This window comes from Saccoglossus kowalevskii, chromosome 12 (assembly GCF_978046115.1).
Source record: "Saccoglossus kowalevskii chromosome 12, keSacKowa6.1, whole genome shotgun sequence".
Taxonomy (NCBI): domain Eukaryota; kingdom Metazoa; phylum Hemichordata; class Enteropneusta; family Harrimaniidae; genus Saccoglossus; species Saccoglossus kowalevskii.
This window is the reverse complement of record NC_140652.1, coordinates 3,847,066-3,865,977: the sequence shown is the minus strand read 5'-3', so window position 1 is coordinate 3,865,977 and position 18,912 is coordinate 3,847,066. Positions and strand designations below refer to the sequence as shown.

Genomic DNA, 18,912 nt, shown 5'->3' with positions numbered 1-18,912 from the left:
CACGGTCTATACATTCCACATGAAGCATAGTATTCAGCTTAACCATATTTTCTTTTTTTCTCCATGGCTTAACTTAATAGGAACAGTAACTCGAGTAATAAATGTGCCTTCCGATTTGAGGGATATCGTGCCATGTAATATTCAATGAAAAAAATAGTGAAACACGAGGCCCACGCTGGGGGCCCACATAAGGTGTTGCAATAGTGTAAATATAACAAAGCCAGACAACCTTCCGATTTGAGGGATATCGTGCCATGTAATATTCAATGAAAAAAATAGTGAAACACGAGGCCCACGCTGGGGGCCCACATAAGGTGTTGCAATAGTGTAAATATAACAAAGCCAGACACCGATTGTGTCTTTTGCAAGGTAAAATCAATGTACAGAATAATCGGATGAAATAAGTAAAGTAAACTGGGATATATTAGAGCCAATGAATTCGTAATTTCCAACGAAAAGGGCCGGGAAAAATACCCCTCATAACAAATCACCGTCGATCGTAACAAATCACCGTGTTGAGGGGGCGGTGAACAAATGAGACACCGATTGTCAAATTGTTTTGGTAATCATCGCATGTCGATTCACGTCATTTGTACAGGGTACTCTGACACAAAATAAGGTAAACCAGCCAACTTAGTGCTAATGATTTTGTGATTTCCCACATGAAGAACGTTCTCAGAAATAATCCGACATGCTGATCAGCCCACCAGCAATCGGCACCAAAATTGATCACTCCTGTCACGGTAAATTCGGTATGTTTTATGAGTTTTTTTCTCCAAATCCCAACATATATTCACACATGTAGGCGAATTTTGTCAGCTCTGTGTAAATAGATATTTTTTCTGGGAATGGGCCCCATTTTACGTACGAGAAGCCCTTACACAACGCAGTAGTCATCAACACACATAGACATCCTATACCTACTAATCGACTTGATAGCTTCGTAATTTGGGGAAGGTGGGGGTGAAAGTGCACCATGCAAGTTTCCAAATGTGTAAAGGAAAATAAAGGAAAGAAGTACAATACAATGTTGGTAAGCAATACAAAGGAAATATCTCCTTACGGCAGTGACTTGATACAACTACATTGATGCTGGAGGTCACCATATTTGTTCTCGCGTTCAATAATACGGTGATAAATCAGGATTCACAAGTACAACGAATTTACACAACATTTTACCATGAAATCGAACCTACCAACCATTTTCATATCTTCAACACTGCCATGGTTTTAGCGATGATGAATTTCACATTCGTTATTTTCTTGACTGGGCTCACACAGGGTTCAATGTTCCGTGGCTTGAATGTAATTGTACACCACACGTGAATGTAAACTAGCTTGCACAGTAATTCGTTTCACAGTCATTGAGGTTATACATTTGTTCAATTACTTATTTATTTATTTACTTATACGATAATAAAAAATCATACATGTAATTTCTTAGACCTTTTCATAATGTAAACTGATACATTTCCTCTCCCGAGCGCTTGCTTCGTTTTTGTACAACACACTGGAAATAACAAAATGGCTGACACCATCATAAATTGCTGGTCATAAAAAATAGAATACGCATGCGCATCATTATGCAAATTAGTCCACTCACCGATTCCTATTAGTTGTATTCATGCAATTGGGCAGAAAAATTAAAAAAAAATAATAATACAAAAATACATAAAAAATGCTAAATTTTAATTAAAATGTAAAATACAACAATGAATTGCAGCTGCCAATCATTAGTAACATTCTTACCAAGTTACATGAAAATCGTTTTAATGCTTCTTGAGATATAACAGAAATAGTGTAAAATTCATACATTATTATGCAGATGAGCTCATTAATATGCATGGATGTCAACCAAAAACTAATCAAATCTGCACATTGCCCCAGACAAGCTATATACCAAGTTTCATTGAAATCCGAAAATTGGTTCTGGAGATATCGATGGAACAGACACACACACACACACACACACACAGACAGACAGACAGACAGACAGACAGACAGACAGACAGACAGACAGACAGACAGACACACACACACACACACACACACACACACACAGACAGACAGACACACTAATTGCAAAGACTCCCTTTTTGTGCTTCGCACACGGGAGTCAAAGACATCGTGATCAGAAGTGTATGCATCAACGACCTCTCATTTATTTTCCTGAAGTGATGTACAGCCTAGTATCTTTATTTCATTTTCAATGCTGTCTTGCAATGCCATTAAAACAAAAAACTTCAAAAAATATTGTGAAATGCATGTGTGTGAAATTTTGGAATGGTTTTTTATTAAGACACATGTTTGTTTATGAAAATTTGATTTCAATTTTGATCATAAAACTGATGGGTGGAATATTATTGAGCCTGTCAATCATTGCATCATGTACTGAAACCAGATCAGTGACAATCATCACTGGTGTCGCAAGAGGGCATCTACAAAGGTCACATCTTATGTTTGTGTTTTGGTATACTGGGCTTTCATGATAACCCTACTTTACCCATTTATACACTAGATATGTATACAATTTTTTTTTTATCGAGGAAAAAACACCAAAAAAACTGTATATGCAAGTCAATAACCAGGTCTGCACATTATCCCAGAATATCTACATACCAAGGTTCATCAAAATTGGAACAAAGGTTCTTGAGATACTGGAGGAACAGACATACAGACAGGGTAACCACCAAGACTCGATCCCACTATGTTCTTTGCACATAGGAATCATAAAAGCATCTATACAAACCTTCTCGTTTGATTCCTGATTTTTCGTGAGTCTTCAAATGTTTCTTGACCTTAGCAGTATTATTACATTTAAACTTTGTAACTGGGCACAACGGACATTCAACTTTCATTCCTTTAGAAAGGTTTTCAGTCAAATCCTTCAGGTTATTCACTATTGAAATGTGTTGCTGCAAACAAACAATATAGTATGGTTTACATGAAACAAATTAAATATCATTCACAAAATAAATCTAAGAAAAATTTGGCAGCTTTACATACAAAAGTGTATATGCATTTCTTTTGGCTGTCCAAAAAAAAAATGAAAAGTTTATTTTCTTATTAAGTTGCCAAAAAATGGCAGTACCTCTTTCTTAATTTGAAGCCACACCATCCTAACTCTATCACATAACTGGTTGACTAATAAAATGAGATTATTACGAGGATACCTCAAAGTATGCACAAAGAGTATCGACCGATGCGCAGCGAAGGTCGATGAGACAGTGTACTGTCTGAGTGTATACTTTGAGGTATCCTCGTAATAACATTATTATACATCTTTTCCTTCCAAGGACACATCATAGAAATGCCGAAATCCAAATTGTTTAAAGAAAGTTAGAACAGAATCAGCGTACTTCTTTGTGCGGGGCAGCCATGTTTATTTTTATTATTAGAAGACGCTTACACGCATAATCATTCCGTATTTGGAATTCGCATTTCCTAATATGGTAGGATGAAAATACCCCATGAAATACAGAAAAATTACGGCACGCTATAAGTTATGGCATTACAGTCACAGGTGTATAATAATAATGTATAATTTTAATAGTTTAATTCATCATTTAAATTAAAGTATTTCACTTGTAGTTCCTAGTTATTTTTCTTAAATATTTTTTTTATTCTCATTTTTTGTCATGTATTGATTTTCATTCATTTCAATGAATATTAAGTGATTAAAGATTATTATTGTCCCAATGAAAAAAGTAATATGCATCAGGGTTCTGCCCAGCCAGATTCGAGTGCTGGTCGCTAATTAATATTCATGAGGTCATTAATATTCATGAGCTAATTAATATCTACTCGCTACGATTTAACTACTTTAATTATTTTAACTTTTATTTTAAATATTTTAATGTAAAATTAATCTGATTTGATAAAGTGAAAAAATATAAATACTTTATTTTCACAATCACGTCTAAAATACGTATTTTGAGACATTTACCTCTGACCTGGCAGCCATTTTTTTTCAAAGCGTGTCGTCCCTTTGTTACAGCCAAAGTGGAAACAAGAATTTAATTGTTTTCTTTTCCAATGAAATTGCTGGTAAATCACATTAATAGTGAGAAATAATTATTTCTGTATCGCTGACTGAATATAGCTTATGAATTTTATGAACGAGTCATGGAGCCAGAAACATCAATGAAGGTTACTACACTCGAGTGCAAGTGCAGATTAAACGAACGACAGCTTGACGCATCGCTGCCGGTTAAGTGAGCAAGTTATTGTTAAACTCGACAAATCCTACAAACAACTAAACTTGCAATGGTAATCCTTCCTTCTGTTTATTTACCATTGTCTTCCCGTCCATTATCTTGATGTACGACTTATTCCGATCTGGTTCGTTTGTTAAAACAGAATGTCAATCGCAGAAGGTTAAAACAAAAACACATTAGGCAGATGTCACACGTGTACGTTGATTTTGAACAGCGGTGTCTTCTTTCAAGTTTTGTTGTGTGTTAATTGTTTTCATTGTATTTTGTGTTTAATAAACAAGAACAATAGAATGATGGTCCAGTGGCCGACATCCTGTGTGTATCATGAACAAATAGAATAGTGCCGGTCGTCAACTTGTTGTCCTGGTCGGAAATTCTGAGTGCCGGTCGCTAGCGACCGTCGCCGACCAGTGTGGGCAGATCCCTGATGCATCTTCATGTTGTGACTTCAAAGAGGAAACATGGATAATTGGTGATATTGTATAGTGAGAGGACGCAAGCTATGAATCTTCAACATGGATTTCATACTAGTTTAAATTAAGTAAGAATTCATCAGCAAATTCTTGTTTGGATTGCACAAAAACAAGAATTTATTGGATTAAATCAGTAAAACGAATTTTGAGATACATGTATTTAGTGTTCTCCCTTAGCAGAATAATCCCTGAGAAATGATGTGATTTCACCTTGAAAATGACCTTGAATCAAGTGATTTTATATACATGTATATAAAATGAACTGTTTCTCGGAATTTCCAATTTTACTGAGAAACTCACTAAGAAAATATTATGTATCATATATTTATCATTAATGCCTCACCAATAGATGACTAATTCTGACCACATATACACCTGTGCAAGGGTACTACATGTAATAAAATAATTGCAATATATAGGAACTCATGAAATTACTGTAAACTACCTTAAGAATGTAGTAGAGATTTTCAGAATTTCAAAGTAAATTTCAACATAGTTATTTTCATAGTACATTAAACCTTATCTAACTTTTATACACTGATTATAAATTAAATTCATAATCATACTAAAAAAAATCTGTGTTCAACACAGAGTGTCAGTGATTTTACATTTGTATCTTCAGGAATGCTATAAAATCCTTAAATCGTGAAAATTTCTGGAAGAGTAAATTATTAAACATGATTTCAATACAGTACCATTACAGGAGCCATTATTGATAGAAATCTTCAGTATGAAGTAAACCATGTAGAGTTGAAAAATTTACCAATTCAAATATCTCTAGAATAAAAAATTAATATTTGTTTACACATGTACAAAACACACTGTCATTGAGGAATCTCTCACATGTCAAGGATTCATAACAAAATATGGGTATATAACTGTCAACACATTCTGAACATTATGAAAAATTTACAGAGAAAAACACATTTCCAAAATCGGAAACCACTATTTGATGCATGAGTGACTAGGATTTAAGATTTAGTGAAGTTGTTATAATATAAATCATTTAAATGCAATGTTGTCTGTCTTTGATTATTATAGTATTAGTATGGGTCAGTGATATTTGGGGAGAAGGGAGTTCAACAAATCTGACACATAAAAGATGTTGAATTGCAATTTTAAGATGCATCTGAGGTGTAGGAAAAACATTCATATAATGGGAATATATGGAGAACTGGTTCACTTTTAGGAAATTATAATTAAATACTACAATCGATGTTATGAACACATCAAACGAACTTATGATGGAAGCAGTGTTAATGAATAGACAACAAAATAGTTGGTATTGGTATTGCGTAATAACTTCCCAACTAGATTAATGAACCAAAATTAATCGTACATATATAATAATGATGAAAAATAAACAGACAATTGAAAGAAAAATTAGAAAAATCATACATCCTTTAATGGAACAGGGGAATTGATGCAGAGAATTTAAAGGGGAACCGATATTATAAATAGGGGCAAGATAGCCCCTGCAATTAGTATGCTAATCCGAACCAAGTCGCTCACATTGTGGCGGGAGCCATTTACGATGTTTAGAGATCAAGCTTTGAATCCAAATACATTTCTACGGGGGCATGAATATGTACGCTAGCGATTACACTCATCTGGTTGGGCTTTTTATGTATGAAAGTTGTTGTTTTTGGTCGAAACGTGCCGCGACAAGTACAAATCATGATTTTAAAATGGCGACTGATGTATGCAAAATGCCTGTCAATCACAGTTTGAGTAAGCGAGCATAATAAGCATTCATTTACTTAGTGGAAAGAGGCGGAGTTAATTACCCATGAGCATGTGGTGCAATCCATGGATTTGAGCGGTTCCCCTTTAAAAGAATAGAAAATTATTTAACAATCCTAATAAATATTTCGTGAGTCAATCTCTATGTAACCATGACCTGAAAATCGAGAGGCATAATAAACTGAAATTACCAGTAGAAATAATACTTTGCAATTATTGCTAAAAGAATATAGTGGAACACAGTACCGGTAGCATTTTATCACAGAAAACAAATTATATAAAAGCCAAAAACCAAACAATTTCACAACTTTAATGGAAGCAAACAAATTTATAATAATGAGCAAAAGAAACACTGCAATGAATATTGCAATGGCCAAATTTATATAAAGACAACTCGAGATGGTGACACCTCTTAATGGCATAGCATACATGTTGTATATGATCAAACACAGTCCATCTATCCCCGGTCTGGAAATGCTTGGCATTCTATTGTGCCAGGGCTGCTTGCGGGAAAATAAAACGTTCACACCTTGGACAATTAGCCAGGAAGCTGAGCGTACACTAACTTAAGCATTGCAATCATAAACTGCTAACAGAACAGAACATAATACCATGATTTATCAAAATACGAGAGAAAAACTAGCCACATCGCTGAAAAGTGCATGTCAAAGTACATAATTCACATGAAAAACAAATATTATGGTTGAATGCTGTTTTCTTAATATAAAAGGGGCCAACCCACTGACAAAGCATCAAGTAATTTAAGTTCAGTAAAGCAAAAACAAAATGGCGCCCGTAAATAAATTCTCAATTCTTAATTCTTGGCGGTGCTAAAGAATTGATACTGCAGGATGTTAATCTTAAGAAACATGATGTCACCAGCATTGTTAACTACATTCCAAATATCTGTTTGAAAACAAAAATAATTACACGAAAATTTCAATGGCAATGAATCGGCAAGAAGCCATCTTTATTTTGAACGAAAAAAGTGAATGCCTAAATATGATATGTGTACTGTATATAATATAATAAAACAAGTAAAACTACAACTAGGTTTAAGCTATCCAATAAATTAAAAAAACATTGATCTTTCTAAAACACATGACGAATGAACAGATGTTTCAAGTTGTGATTCCTGAGTACATCAAATTTGAGTCCGATATTCACAAGTAATAATGTCAATATGCCACTATGGAAAGAATTGTCGGCTAAGGAATTGTGTTGAGCTTCTAAATCTATATAAAGCATCAAAATATATGGTCTTTTTCAGTTGTAAAAACTAGAATATGCAGGAAACAAATTGATTGTTTCAATGAAATGCTCTGCTATCAAGATACTATGCTGCGAACGCAGTAAGCCATACCCGGGCTGTTCGAGCACTTGGGGTAACTGACACCATAGACAATAGTCGTTTCCAGACCAGGGATATAGGGACTGTGGATCATGTTACGTTTGATTTTCAAACCACTGACAGAAATTCAATTTTTATAGGTGTTCTATTTTTAGCTTGCTATTTTGCAAAATCGCATTTCAGTAATGATGCATTTCAGCATATTGTAGCAGTAGTGTTTTTGTTTAAGATATGCTAGTATTTCGTTCTGTATTAGTCTTTCTGAAACTATTTTAATTCCTCAGGAAATTTTTAAACATTTAAATAAATACATGTATATATCAACCAGGTCTACGATTAGTATAAAATCACCATAATGGTGTTCCCCCAGCTATTATACATGTACAAGTGGTCCATGCAGTTCTGTTCTGTTCGCAATTTTATAGCGAGCACAGCGAGAGCGACCAAAGGCCACTCGCAAAGCGAGCTTTACAGATAACATGTGTATATATGTACAAGAGTGTGGAAGGAATGTATATACCCTAAGAGTTTGAAAACAGTGTACTTCTGGTCAATGGGCATCACTATTTTGTTTGTTTACTTCACAAATTATTCGAATCCAGACAGCTAATTTACAATATAGCGTCTTCAGAATGCTGTCCAATGATAAGCAATCATTTTCTGGCAACAGACTTATAGTTTGAATAGTGTTTCGGGTCATTTTTATCAGTGGCGACACAAGAATCGTGTATTGCGCCATTTTGAATTCAATTCATTTCAGGCCGTAACTAATAGAAATAAACTTAGAACCTACAGTCTTTTTTAAAAAAAAAAATATCAACTTAGGGGATTATTTGACAAACATTAAATATATTGAACTCTGGGAATTAATTAGTAAGTTTTGTCTGAGTAACCATTCACTGAGAATTGAAACAGGATGCCATACTCAGTTGCCAGCAAATGAAAGGATATGTCTTCTCTGTAACACAAATCAGATTGAAGATCACATTTTGTAATGTCTTGCCCTGTCTATGCACAACACAGAAGCATTCTATTTATGGAAGCGAGAAAAATATCCCCAAATTTCAATAAAATAAACCATGATGACAAATTCAGATTTTTCTTGGGCAATAAATTCTTGTCAATTCCTTTAGGCCAATATTTGCAAATCTGTTTTGAATCTAGACAGCAACACCTAGAAATGGATGTCCCCTTATGACCTTCGAAATTCTTGGATTTTTTTGCCATTTTCATTTTTAATTGTTGTTTTTAATTTCTTGTGTATTTGTATTTACTTTGTCATGTCATATTTCGCGTTTTTGGTATTCAAATTGAACAATTTAAACAATTCCTTACTGGAACGTCTCTTGTATAAGTAGTCCTCTAATCAAAATTTTACAATCGCACTAGCTCAGAAAGGATCTCCTGTTCAGCACGTCTTTGTTTGTAGCAATGTTCATGACAATTTACGAAAATATGTAGACTTATGAATTCAACAACATTCACTTTGGCTTTTTAAGGATAGTGGTAGACTGTTTGGGCCTAATGTATTTGTAACCCCTGACACTTTTCACGATTGGCCATGATGATGTCTATTCATATGAAAGTACCCGGATCTGGTAAGAAATCTTACCGGTGAATTGCAGAACAGGACAGTCGGTCATGCCTAACGCACTTCATACTTCCTGTCTCAGCGTTCGCAATTTATTCATGCCTATTACATTTATACACAATATTTATTAATAATAACTGATTAATATTAGGTACGACTGACTGTCGACTGTCTAGGATAGTGGGAATAAATGGAAATATCAGTTACATCATTCATGTAGATTAATGATTCAATTGCTGACCAGGATAGCTGTATTTAGTGTTCATTCCTATGTAATGTGTTTATACATGTCCATTCGTGATTTCTATGTGTAAAATCATATCGCTGATGTTGACTGGGACGGCCGACAGATTGTGATTACTTGGCTCTCTTGGCATGAGCAATCGACTTTTAGCTGGTTTCTTTACTATTCCGACGTTTTCTTGGTCGCATTTAGTATATAGCAGTAAGTATTAAGTTAACAAGCCGGGACAGAGTAAAGATGAGACTCAAAGATAGCATCATACAGCATTAATGAACTAAATTCACATTACAATCTTATGCTTCTGAACACTCAGATATTTATGCTGGAGAAGTATACAATATTGGCGAACAGACAGAAAAGCAATTTCAAAGACTTTGACTTTGTTTTGATGAAAACTTGAAGTATACATGAGGGTACGACGTATGTGTTAATATTTATTTATATTGGATACTCAATTTTTAACTGAAGGATAATTCCTAAATTAAATAATCTTGTTTATTTTGAACCTTAGAAATGATTACTGCTCAACTCAGGATGTTTAATTGTACATACTGTATGTTACTATGACAATCACCCAATTTGAAAAAAAAACAGTCGACAATGAATAAATGCATGGCCAAAGCCAAATCGCTGTTTAATTAATTGAAATAAAAAAAAAATCAAAGAAAACAGAGAAGGAAGAGAAACACAAGCGATGTAGTCGAACGACAGGCATTACGGCAGCCATGTTTGTTTCACCTCGATCAATACAGTATTACCTAATATGCACTATTCCCATTAGCGTGGGTATGAGCCAAGCGTACAGTGTTCAAAGTAAGAAATTACGTGACGAGACCATCCCGATTCGGGTGCATTTCATACAAGAAGATCGATACGCACTACACCGCCGAGTGTAGTAGACATAATCCCGATGGCAATAGGACATTCGAAGGAAGCTACCGGTAATACAGTTGATTTATAACAGACGAAGTAAATGAAAATCACTTCAGTTGAGAACACAAATGTATTTAAATGAGTTGGAAAACAAGAGACGATGGCAACTCCACGTTGTGGCAGATTTACACACTACTACAGTTCGACTAATGTTTACAAACACTACGGCGGGTCACACGAAGTCCCCCAAATCAAAAGGGATTTTTAAATGCATTGGGGAACACGAGATGAACAATTGTGCATACTCAACGCGTGAAAATGGCAATTTAAACTTTGCTTGCAGATTTCCTATGGGCAGATTTACATAATACTACAGTTCGATAACACGGTCAATCACACAAAATCCATCAAAAGGGAACTGCAAGTCGTATAATGCCAAAACAGTACTATGATTTCACAACTTTCGAAATACGTTTTTTTTTTATTGATGTCAACTGTACACCAGAAAATGTCTTCCCGTTCGCAAGAACACAAAGCCTAAACTATCAGAAATTCGTAACACATAATTCAAGAGATGGTTTAACAAAATAACTCATCATTTGTAAATTCAATCCATCGAAAAAATATAAACAACATTATTTATATATAAATACACTTTGAAAAAACATAAATCTATTTGAATATATTCTCACTACAAATTACACAATACCTATTTTCTAATGGAGTTTCTTCACAGCAAAAACTAGGCACGTGTGAGTACTTTGGCGACACATTTTATAGCTACGCTCAAAATAGTCCATCATTTATTGCGACCAAACAATAACATTCTGTTAACATGCACATATTTTCATAAAATCTCCATGCACTTTTTGACCTTTCATAAGTAAAATACACTACAATTTACTCCAGAAAAACAATTTTCTTGGTACATTCCTACATTCTTGCATACTAATGAGGGATTAAAACACATTCCAAGCTGAACAATTTTCTTGGACTAATAACAAAGCCGGTCAATCCTCTCCCAGCAAATACGGTAAATGTCAGTGAATGCAATATTTAAAAAAAAATCCTTCAGCCCCATAGATAAGTTGACAACCCTCAATATTGCAAAACCACCAGTTGTGAACTTTAAATCCTATTTATTAGGATTTTCACATGAAGTTACACAGATTGGAAAAATGCATCATTATGCCAGGGAAAAATAGAGGTTATATAATAAATTCTCATATTATAATATATTATAGGCATTTGTGTGAGTGTACATTATGTATTATAATATGTACATCCATTGAAATTATCAAAACTTCAAATCATTACACATGCAAAGTAAACTATTATCGAGTGTGATTTTGTGACACTATAATTGTGGGAATTGCTAAGCCAGTTTATAAAATTGTTTAAAAACAAAACATTTTCGTAAATATTACTGACCATTAAAGATACTCTTCGCGAAGTGTCTTGTAAAAAAATAATTTGACTGCCAGTGTTCACGTCAGTTCTATTTTTTTTGTTTTTTTAAAGATTTATTTACTTTTATGTATATAACATACATGGACAAACAAAACATGTACATTACATTACAGAAGGCTTAATTTCAAGATATGATTTCAAAAGAAACTGTGTGTGGTAAGATCTAGCTAGCTGGAAAATGAATACATAAATAAATATTGACTATTTTAATTTCAATTTTAATAAGCCTGAGTTAGAGTCTATCCTGTATGATTGCCCACTTTTTGTTATGTACCTCCAGTTTACTATTCTTCGTTGCAATATATTCCTCAATCTCTTTTATATATTTGACCATAGTTATGTAAATAATAAAATTTGGATTGATTAGTTGCAGTTTGCATTAATACAAGTGTATTTTACCAAGAATGAGAAGATGATTTGTGAGTTGGGACAATTCCGTTGAACCGAGTATTATATCCTGAACACTCGGAAAACCATCTGTTGGAATGCATTCTGGGAACTACCTCGAGAATGTTGTCCAGAAATTACGAAAGAAGATACAATGATAAAATAAATGATACATTGTTTCATTTTCAGCTTTACAAAAAGTACATAAAGGGTTGTCAACCAGTGGAGAATTAAATTTAAAGAGATCTGAATTAAAGTACAATATATTGTGTATAATTTTAAATTGAAACTCATGAGAGTGTCAATCGTGACATAAAATGGTAAAATATACAACTTTCTCAAACTCGAAAATGGAATATCAAAATCATTCATAAATTTGTTAGCACTTGTCGGCCTTTGGTATTTTGATTTTCCCAATTGTCGTTTAATTGTATATTTAGAAACAACACTGATTGGAACAAACTTTTTCTCAATATAAATACATGGTTAATGTTTCCTATTGGCTGTACGTGTATGATTGTACTTCAGCCAGGGGGGGATAAAATGAATAATACCCAGGACTTGAAAGTAATCAACACTTGATAAATTATAAGCTTCCCGAAATACAGCTGCTGTTTTTATCGTACCGTTGGTAAAAAGATCGTTGATATATGTGATGCCACCGTTGCTAATATTAGAATAATATACTGACTTATTTCCAATGCAATTGTTCCAAATTATAAATCTAGATGGGTTATTTCCAGTCAGGTGTAGAAGTTTGCTCCATGCCGTAAAAGCTTCTTTGTGAAAATTAGATAAATTTATAGGAAGAGATTCGATGCTGAAGTTACAGTTAAATAGAAATGAGCCGCCTACAGGTTGTAGTCTATGTGTGAAGAAATCTTTCCATGGGTGATGGAATGTGGGGTCCAAATATTTCTTAATTGTTTGGATTCGAAATGAATCCTTCAAGACAAATACGTCTGGGATGTTAAGATCTCCATCCTTTATATCCGACAGCATCGTGCTCCTTGCGATTTTATCTTTTCTGCCCCATAAAAAATTAAAACAAAGTGTGTTCACTTGAGAAAGAATTGTATCAGGTGTATTGGCTATGCGCATAAGATATATTATACGAAAGATTTTTAATATCATTTTACAAAGGGGAGAATATCCAGATTGTTGGAACACAAATATAATCACACCAGTACATAAAAAAGGAGACAAATATGATCCGGCCAATTACAGAGGCATATCAACAAGTAACACAATTGGAAAATTTTAAATAAACGTATAACACAACATCTTGAAACCAGCAACATTATCCATAAAAACCAAGCCGGCTTTAGACGCAATCACAGAACAACTGATCATATACTGACATTACATACACTGATCAAAAAATACCAATCAAAAAACAAAAAGCTTTACACTTGCTTTATAGACTTAAAAAAATGTTTTGATAAAGTTTGGAGAGAGGGACTATTCATAAAATTATTACAAAACAACATATGTGGTGGTGCATATCGAGTCCTAAAACATATGTATATGAATATGCAATTCAAAATTAAATTAGATGACAAAGTGACCCAGAGCTTTAAAATGCAAGAAGGTGTCAAACAAGGGTGTCCATTAAGCCCAACATTATTTAACATTTTTATAAACGACAACATTGATAACTGTACAATGAATAGTCCAAACCTAAGTAGTCAAAACATCTCTTCACTTCTATTCGCTGATGATATTGTTCTAACAGCTATTAACAAAGAAGACTTACAAAGGTCATTAGACACACTTTATGAATATACAAAACAATGGGGTTTAAAGCTGAATATGAGAAAAACAAAAATTATGATTTTCACAAAAAATGGTCATAAATAAAAAAATACAGAATTCTCATATGGGCTAAACACGATTAAAAAAACAAACCAATTCACATATCTAGGGGTAACATTTATTTAATACAAATGGGGCAATGAACATGACCATGGAAAGATTGGTAGATAAAGCAAAAAAAGCTGATGCAGCAACCAAACCAGTATTAACATCAAACAAGTTAAACATGCTTTTACAATTGAAATTATTTGAGGGCATCCAGACACCAATTTTAACTTATGCTGCAGAAATTTGGGGAATCAATAGCAGACCAGAGTACTGGGACAAAACGTGTACAGAAAAACACCATTTAATGTTCTGTAGACGATTATTAAATGTTAATAACAGAACAAGTAACATTGGTAGTAGAATGGAAATTGGACGACTACCATTACTAGCAAAAATACAACTGAATGCAATCATGTACTACCAAAATATTATTAAGAATGGCCCAATCAGTCTAGTATATGATGCAATAAAAGATCAACAACAAAACAAATATAATGACACATGGTTAATGAATCTGCATAAAATAAAACAGCTGTATGATATTAAGAATTTAGAAACAATTAAAAAAGACCAGTTTAAACAAAAAGTGAATGAATATTACAATTATAAATGGAACCAAGATAATCAAAGACCAGATTCAAAACTAAGAACTTATACATTACTGAAGAAAAATATAAATACTGAACCATACATTAAAATCTTTGATAATAAAGAAAACATTGGTCTATTAGCAAAATTGAGACTAAGTGCCCATAAACTAAACATCGAGATGGGAAGGCACAAAAGACCAAAAATAACAAGTCATTGTCAATGACACGTCCCCGTTCCGTTCATATTTGAGTGACTTATACATTCAAAGCAGATCATGACCGAAATGCACCTGCATATGTACAACACATTGTGCTAAATCTGAACAAAATCCATCCATGCATGACTGAGATCCGGTTCTGGAATTGTGAAAATACGTGATTTTGATACATTTTCGGCCTTAAAATGGCCATCATTCCACTATTGTTAAGCAGATCATGAAACAAATGCACATATCTATTTGTGACATGATGTACCATGTGTGTGTGAAGTTTGAACTTGATCAATCCAGACATGTCTTGGATACGGATCCAGAACTGAATTCTTTAACAAAATGGCCGCCAGTCGGCCATTTCGAACTTGATCCGAAAAAAAAATGACGTGCATCAAGGTCCTATTATGTTTAATGTATGTACCAAATTAGAATGAAATCCATCCATGCATAACTGAGATCCGGGTCCGGAATTGTGAAAATACGTGATTTTGATACATTTTCGGCCTTAAAATGGCCATCATTCCACTATTGTTAAGCAGATCATGAAACAAATGCACATATCTATTTGTGACATGATGTACCATGTGTGTGTGAAGTTTGAACTTGATCAATCCAGACATGTCTTGGATACGGATCCAGAACTGAATTCTTTAACAAAATGGCCGCCAGTCGGCCATTTCGAACCCGATCCCAAAAAAAAAAATGACGTGCATCAAGGTCCTATTATGTTTAATGTATGTACCAAATTTGAACAAAATCCGTCCATGCATAACTGAGATCCGGGTCCGGAATGGTGAAAATGTGCGATTTTGATGCATTTTCGGCCTTAAAATGGCCGCTATTTGGCTATCGTTAATAAGATCATGAAAAAAATGCATGTGCATATGTCCCATATAATGTGTGATGTATGAGTGAAGTTTGAACTTAATCGGTCCATGCATGTTCGAGATACAGGTGATCACGGACGGACGCACGGACGGACAGACGGACGGACGGACGCACACAGGGCAAAACATAAGTCCGAACAGGGACTAAAAACTGAAGACAGAAAATGTACTAAATGCAACCTACTTGAGGATGAAATTCATTACATCACAAAATGTGAACTTTACACAGATGAAAGAGAGTTGTTAAATTCACATTTTTCAAAGAAAATTAACAATTTTCAACACTGTACAAACAAAGAAAAATTCATTCATATATTGAACACAAACAACAAATATTTACTAACAGAGCTTATCAAATTTATAAAAACAGCAAATACCATTAGAGAAAACCACCTAATGGGTCATTAATATTTTTTTTTTACATTATTTCATGTATCTGTATTGATATTTGTAGTAGATTTTAGATATCTAACTTGTTATGTTTATTTTAACACCTTTATTGCATTTCATAAACCAAAATAGATATGTAATTCATTCTATAAGGTAGTAATAAAGAATTATCTTATCTTATCTTATTATTTTGGAGATTGCTAATGATTTAATAATTTGATATTTTCCAATGAGAGTAAGATTTCTTTGTTTCCAGAATTTAAAAGTGCATGCCAAATTTTCCAATGGTTTTGCATAATTTAATCTTGTTGCCAATGATGTATTATAAGGAAAGTATATCCCAACGATTTTAATTTGCTCTCTGGGCCACTTCAATCCAATCACAGTCACTCTACTAGTAGAGTGACTGTGATCCAATGGCGTATCCTTCCGATCTTTCCAGCGACCCACAGTCATTCTTCTAGTAGAGTGACTGTTGAGTGACCCAACCACATGCATTCTGTTTTTCCCCAGTTAGTTTTTAGTCCAGAGAGCCTTTCAAAGTCGTTTAGTAAAGTTAACACTTTGGACGTGGAATCCATATTACGCAAGAAACACGTAAGATCGTCGGCGAATGCAACCCCTTTCACATCTATATCTTTAACTAACTGTATTCCTTCAACATCTGGATCTGACCTTATCGAAAAAAGAAATATTTCCAGTGCAAGTATAAATAGTGCCGGTGGAAGGGGATCCCCCTGTCTGATGCCTCGTTCGATTGTAAAGTATCCTGTTGTAAGTCCATTGCTTATAACTGTACATTCAATGTTACAATATAAAGCATCAAACCACCTTATTAAAGACGGTCCAAAATTGTACATTTTAAGGCAGTGTAGAATGTAATTCCACTCCAGAGAATCGAAGGCTTTTTCAAAATCTATCGCGATCAAAATTCCTGATAGCTTTTCTTCCTTAGTTGTCATGAGAATTTCCTCAATTAAACGAACACAGTCTGAAATATCTCTCCCTTTAACAAAAGCTGACTGGGTGTTGTGAAGGTAGTACTTTATCAAGGCGCTTCGAAATACATTTAGAGACTATCTTAGTATCCACATTAATTAGTGAAATTGGTCTCCAATTTTTTGTGAGGTTATTCAAGGAATATACACAAGTTCGAAGTAACGCTACACACTACAGCTCGGCTGTCAGATAGCTGTGGAATCATAGCCCTATGTTGATGACCGCATTATTTCCGTGACTGACTCTGACTGACTATGTTCGACGTAAAACAACAAAATTAAAAAGAAGACGTCCAAATGAAATTGTTAGGGCGAAATTCGATTGTAGGTCGCACCAAAGAGCTACGGAACCGCAGCTTAGTAGGCTGTCAGACAGCAACGCATTTCTGAAATGGAGATAATTTTTCTTAAAATCAGAAAATATCTTTGACAATGGTATCTAATGTCCGCGTTATCTGTGGAAAGTGACTGTCGGACACAAACTAGACTTACCTGTTTGCTGTAATTGATGGATATTTAAATTGTTCAACCAGGAAAACAAACACGATTTAACTCAGGTACTGACTGGTGGCCATTTTGGGTTTTCAGCTGACCTCAGAAGTGCGCCCTCTACAAGTAACCCTCATAAGCTGGCGATGTGATAAGGCTTTTTAGCACTGTAGAAAACAACAAATCAGGAACATCTCTTTGAAAATTCCCGCGATATGGGTTTCAGCGGGATGACGTCACCTACTTACGCCGATCAATCAATGCATGTCTTCCAGTGCAAAATCTCCCCGTCTGCCATCTGCTTGTCTTGTACAAGGGTGTATCTGAACAACAGTCACTTGGGGGCTGACAATTAATAAACACTATTCTTTTTTAAATCACCCGCTATACGCATATAAATAAGGGGCAGGAAGATTGAAATGAGGCCTACTTTTTTCCCCTATCTGATATGGAATTTTTTTCAGTAGACAATGTCTCTAATTTTTTTTTTTTTTTTGCACTCAACAGTTGTTTTCATTCATTTTTTTCAGTATTTTAAAGCGGGAGGGTCGTCACCTGCGCACGCGCGGGAGTGAGTCCCATGCGGCGATAACAACACACGCTAAAACGCGATCTTCTAAACCCGGCTTCTAAACAGTACACTAAACTACTTGACATTTATTTACCGACCCACCTGAAAAAATTCCAGACCATTCTGGTAAAGGGGGAGAAAGAAGCGCAAACAACTAATGCCTGGCTGGAAAAGAACATCAGGCTCTGGCTGTTGAAAAGCTAAGGCAATTCCTCAAACAATCGAGAAAAAGAGTGCAGGACCCCCGAAAGGACAGGAAACGTACTTCTAGCCTTAAATAAACCAGTGCTTCGGCACACTAATCAAACAGCCCCTTTGAAGGCCACCAAATCCTCCCAAAAGAGAACTACCATTATTATTATGGACTCTGTCCATACAATCAATGACACAAAACGCAATAGACACTTCTCACGTAAGAAACACATTGCAAGATGCAAACAAATAAAGAAATACAATGCAAAACTGGCTAGAAATAAACGGCTGGCTGATCAAGCTCAGTTGGTTTCAAATTTTATTCGGAATTTTTCGAGTAAAATTCTAACCCCAACAGATGTCATTGCCCT

At 34.5% G+C, this 18,912-nt stretch overlaps 2 protein-coding genes across 3 annotated transcripts in view; both read right to left on the bottom strand.

The window, feature by feature from the left end:
* LOC102804527 (uncharacterized) overlaps window positions 1-17,869 on the bottom strand; it is a 28,968-nt gene extending 11,099 nt beyond the window's left edge. Inside the window, exons 1-3 of one of the 2 annotated variants that reach the window (XM_085506078.1) lie at window positions 17,782-17,869; window positions 5,386-5,467; window positions 2,750-2,915 (exon numbers count right to left, since the gene is read on the bottom strand). In XM_085506078.1, coding sequence (XP_085362204.1) covers window positions 2,750-2,915; window positions 5,386-5,400 — 181 coding nt within the window. In that variant the 5' untranslated portion in view covers window positions 5,401-5,467; window positions 17,782-17,869. The remainder of the gene's footprint in view (window positions 1-2,749; window positions 2,916-5,385; window positions 5,468-17,781) is intronic. The other variant, XM_078012075.2, reaches the window with a different exon arrangement.
* Window positions 16,744-17,253, bottom strand: LOC144358040 (uncharacterized). The gene has a single exon (XM_078012076.1). It carries the CDS (start codon window positions 17,251-17,253, stop codon window positions 16,744-16,746), a length of 510 nt encoding a protein of 169 aa, XP_077868202.1.
* Window positions 17,870-18,912: the final 1,043 nt, after the last annotated feature.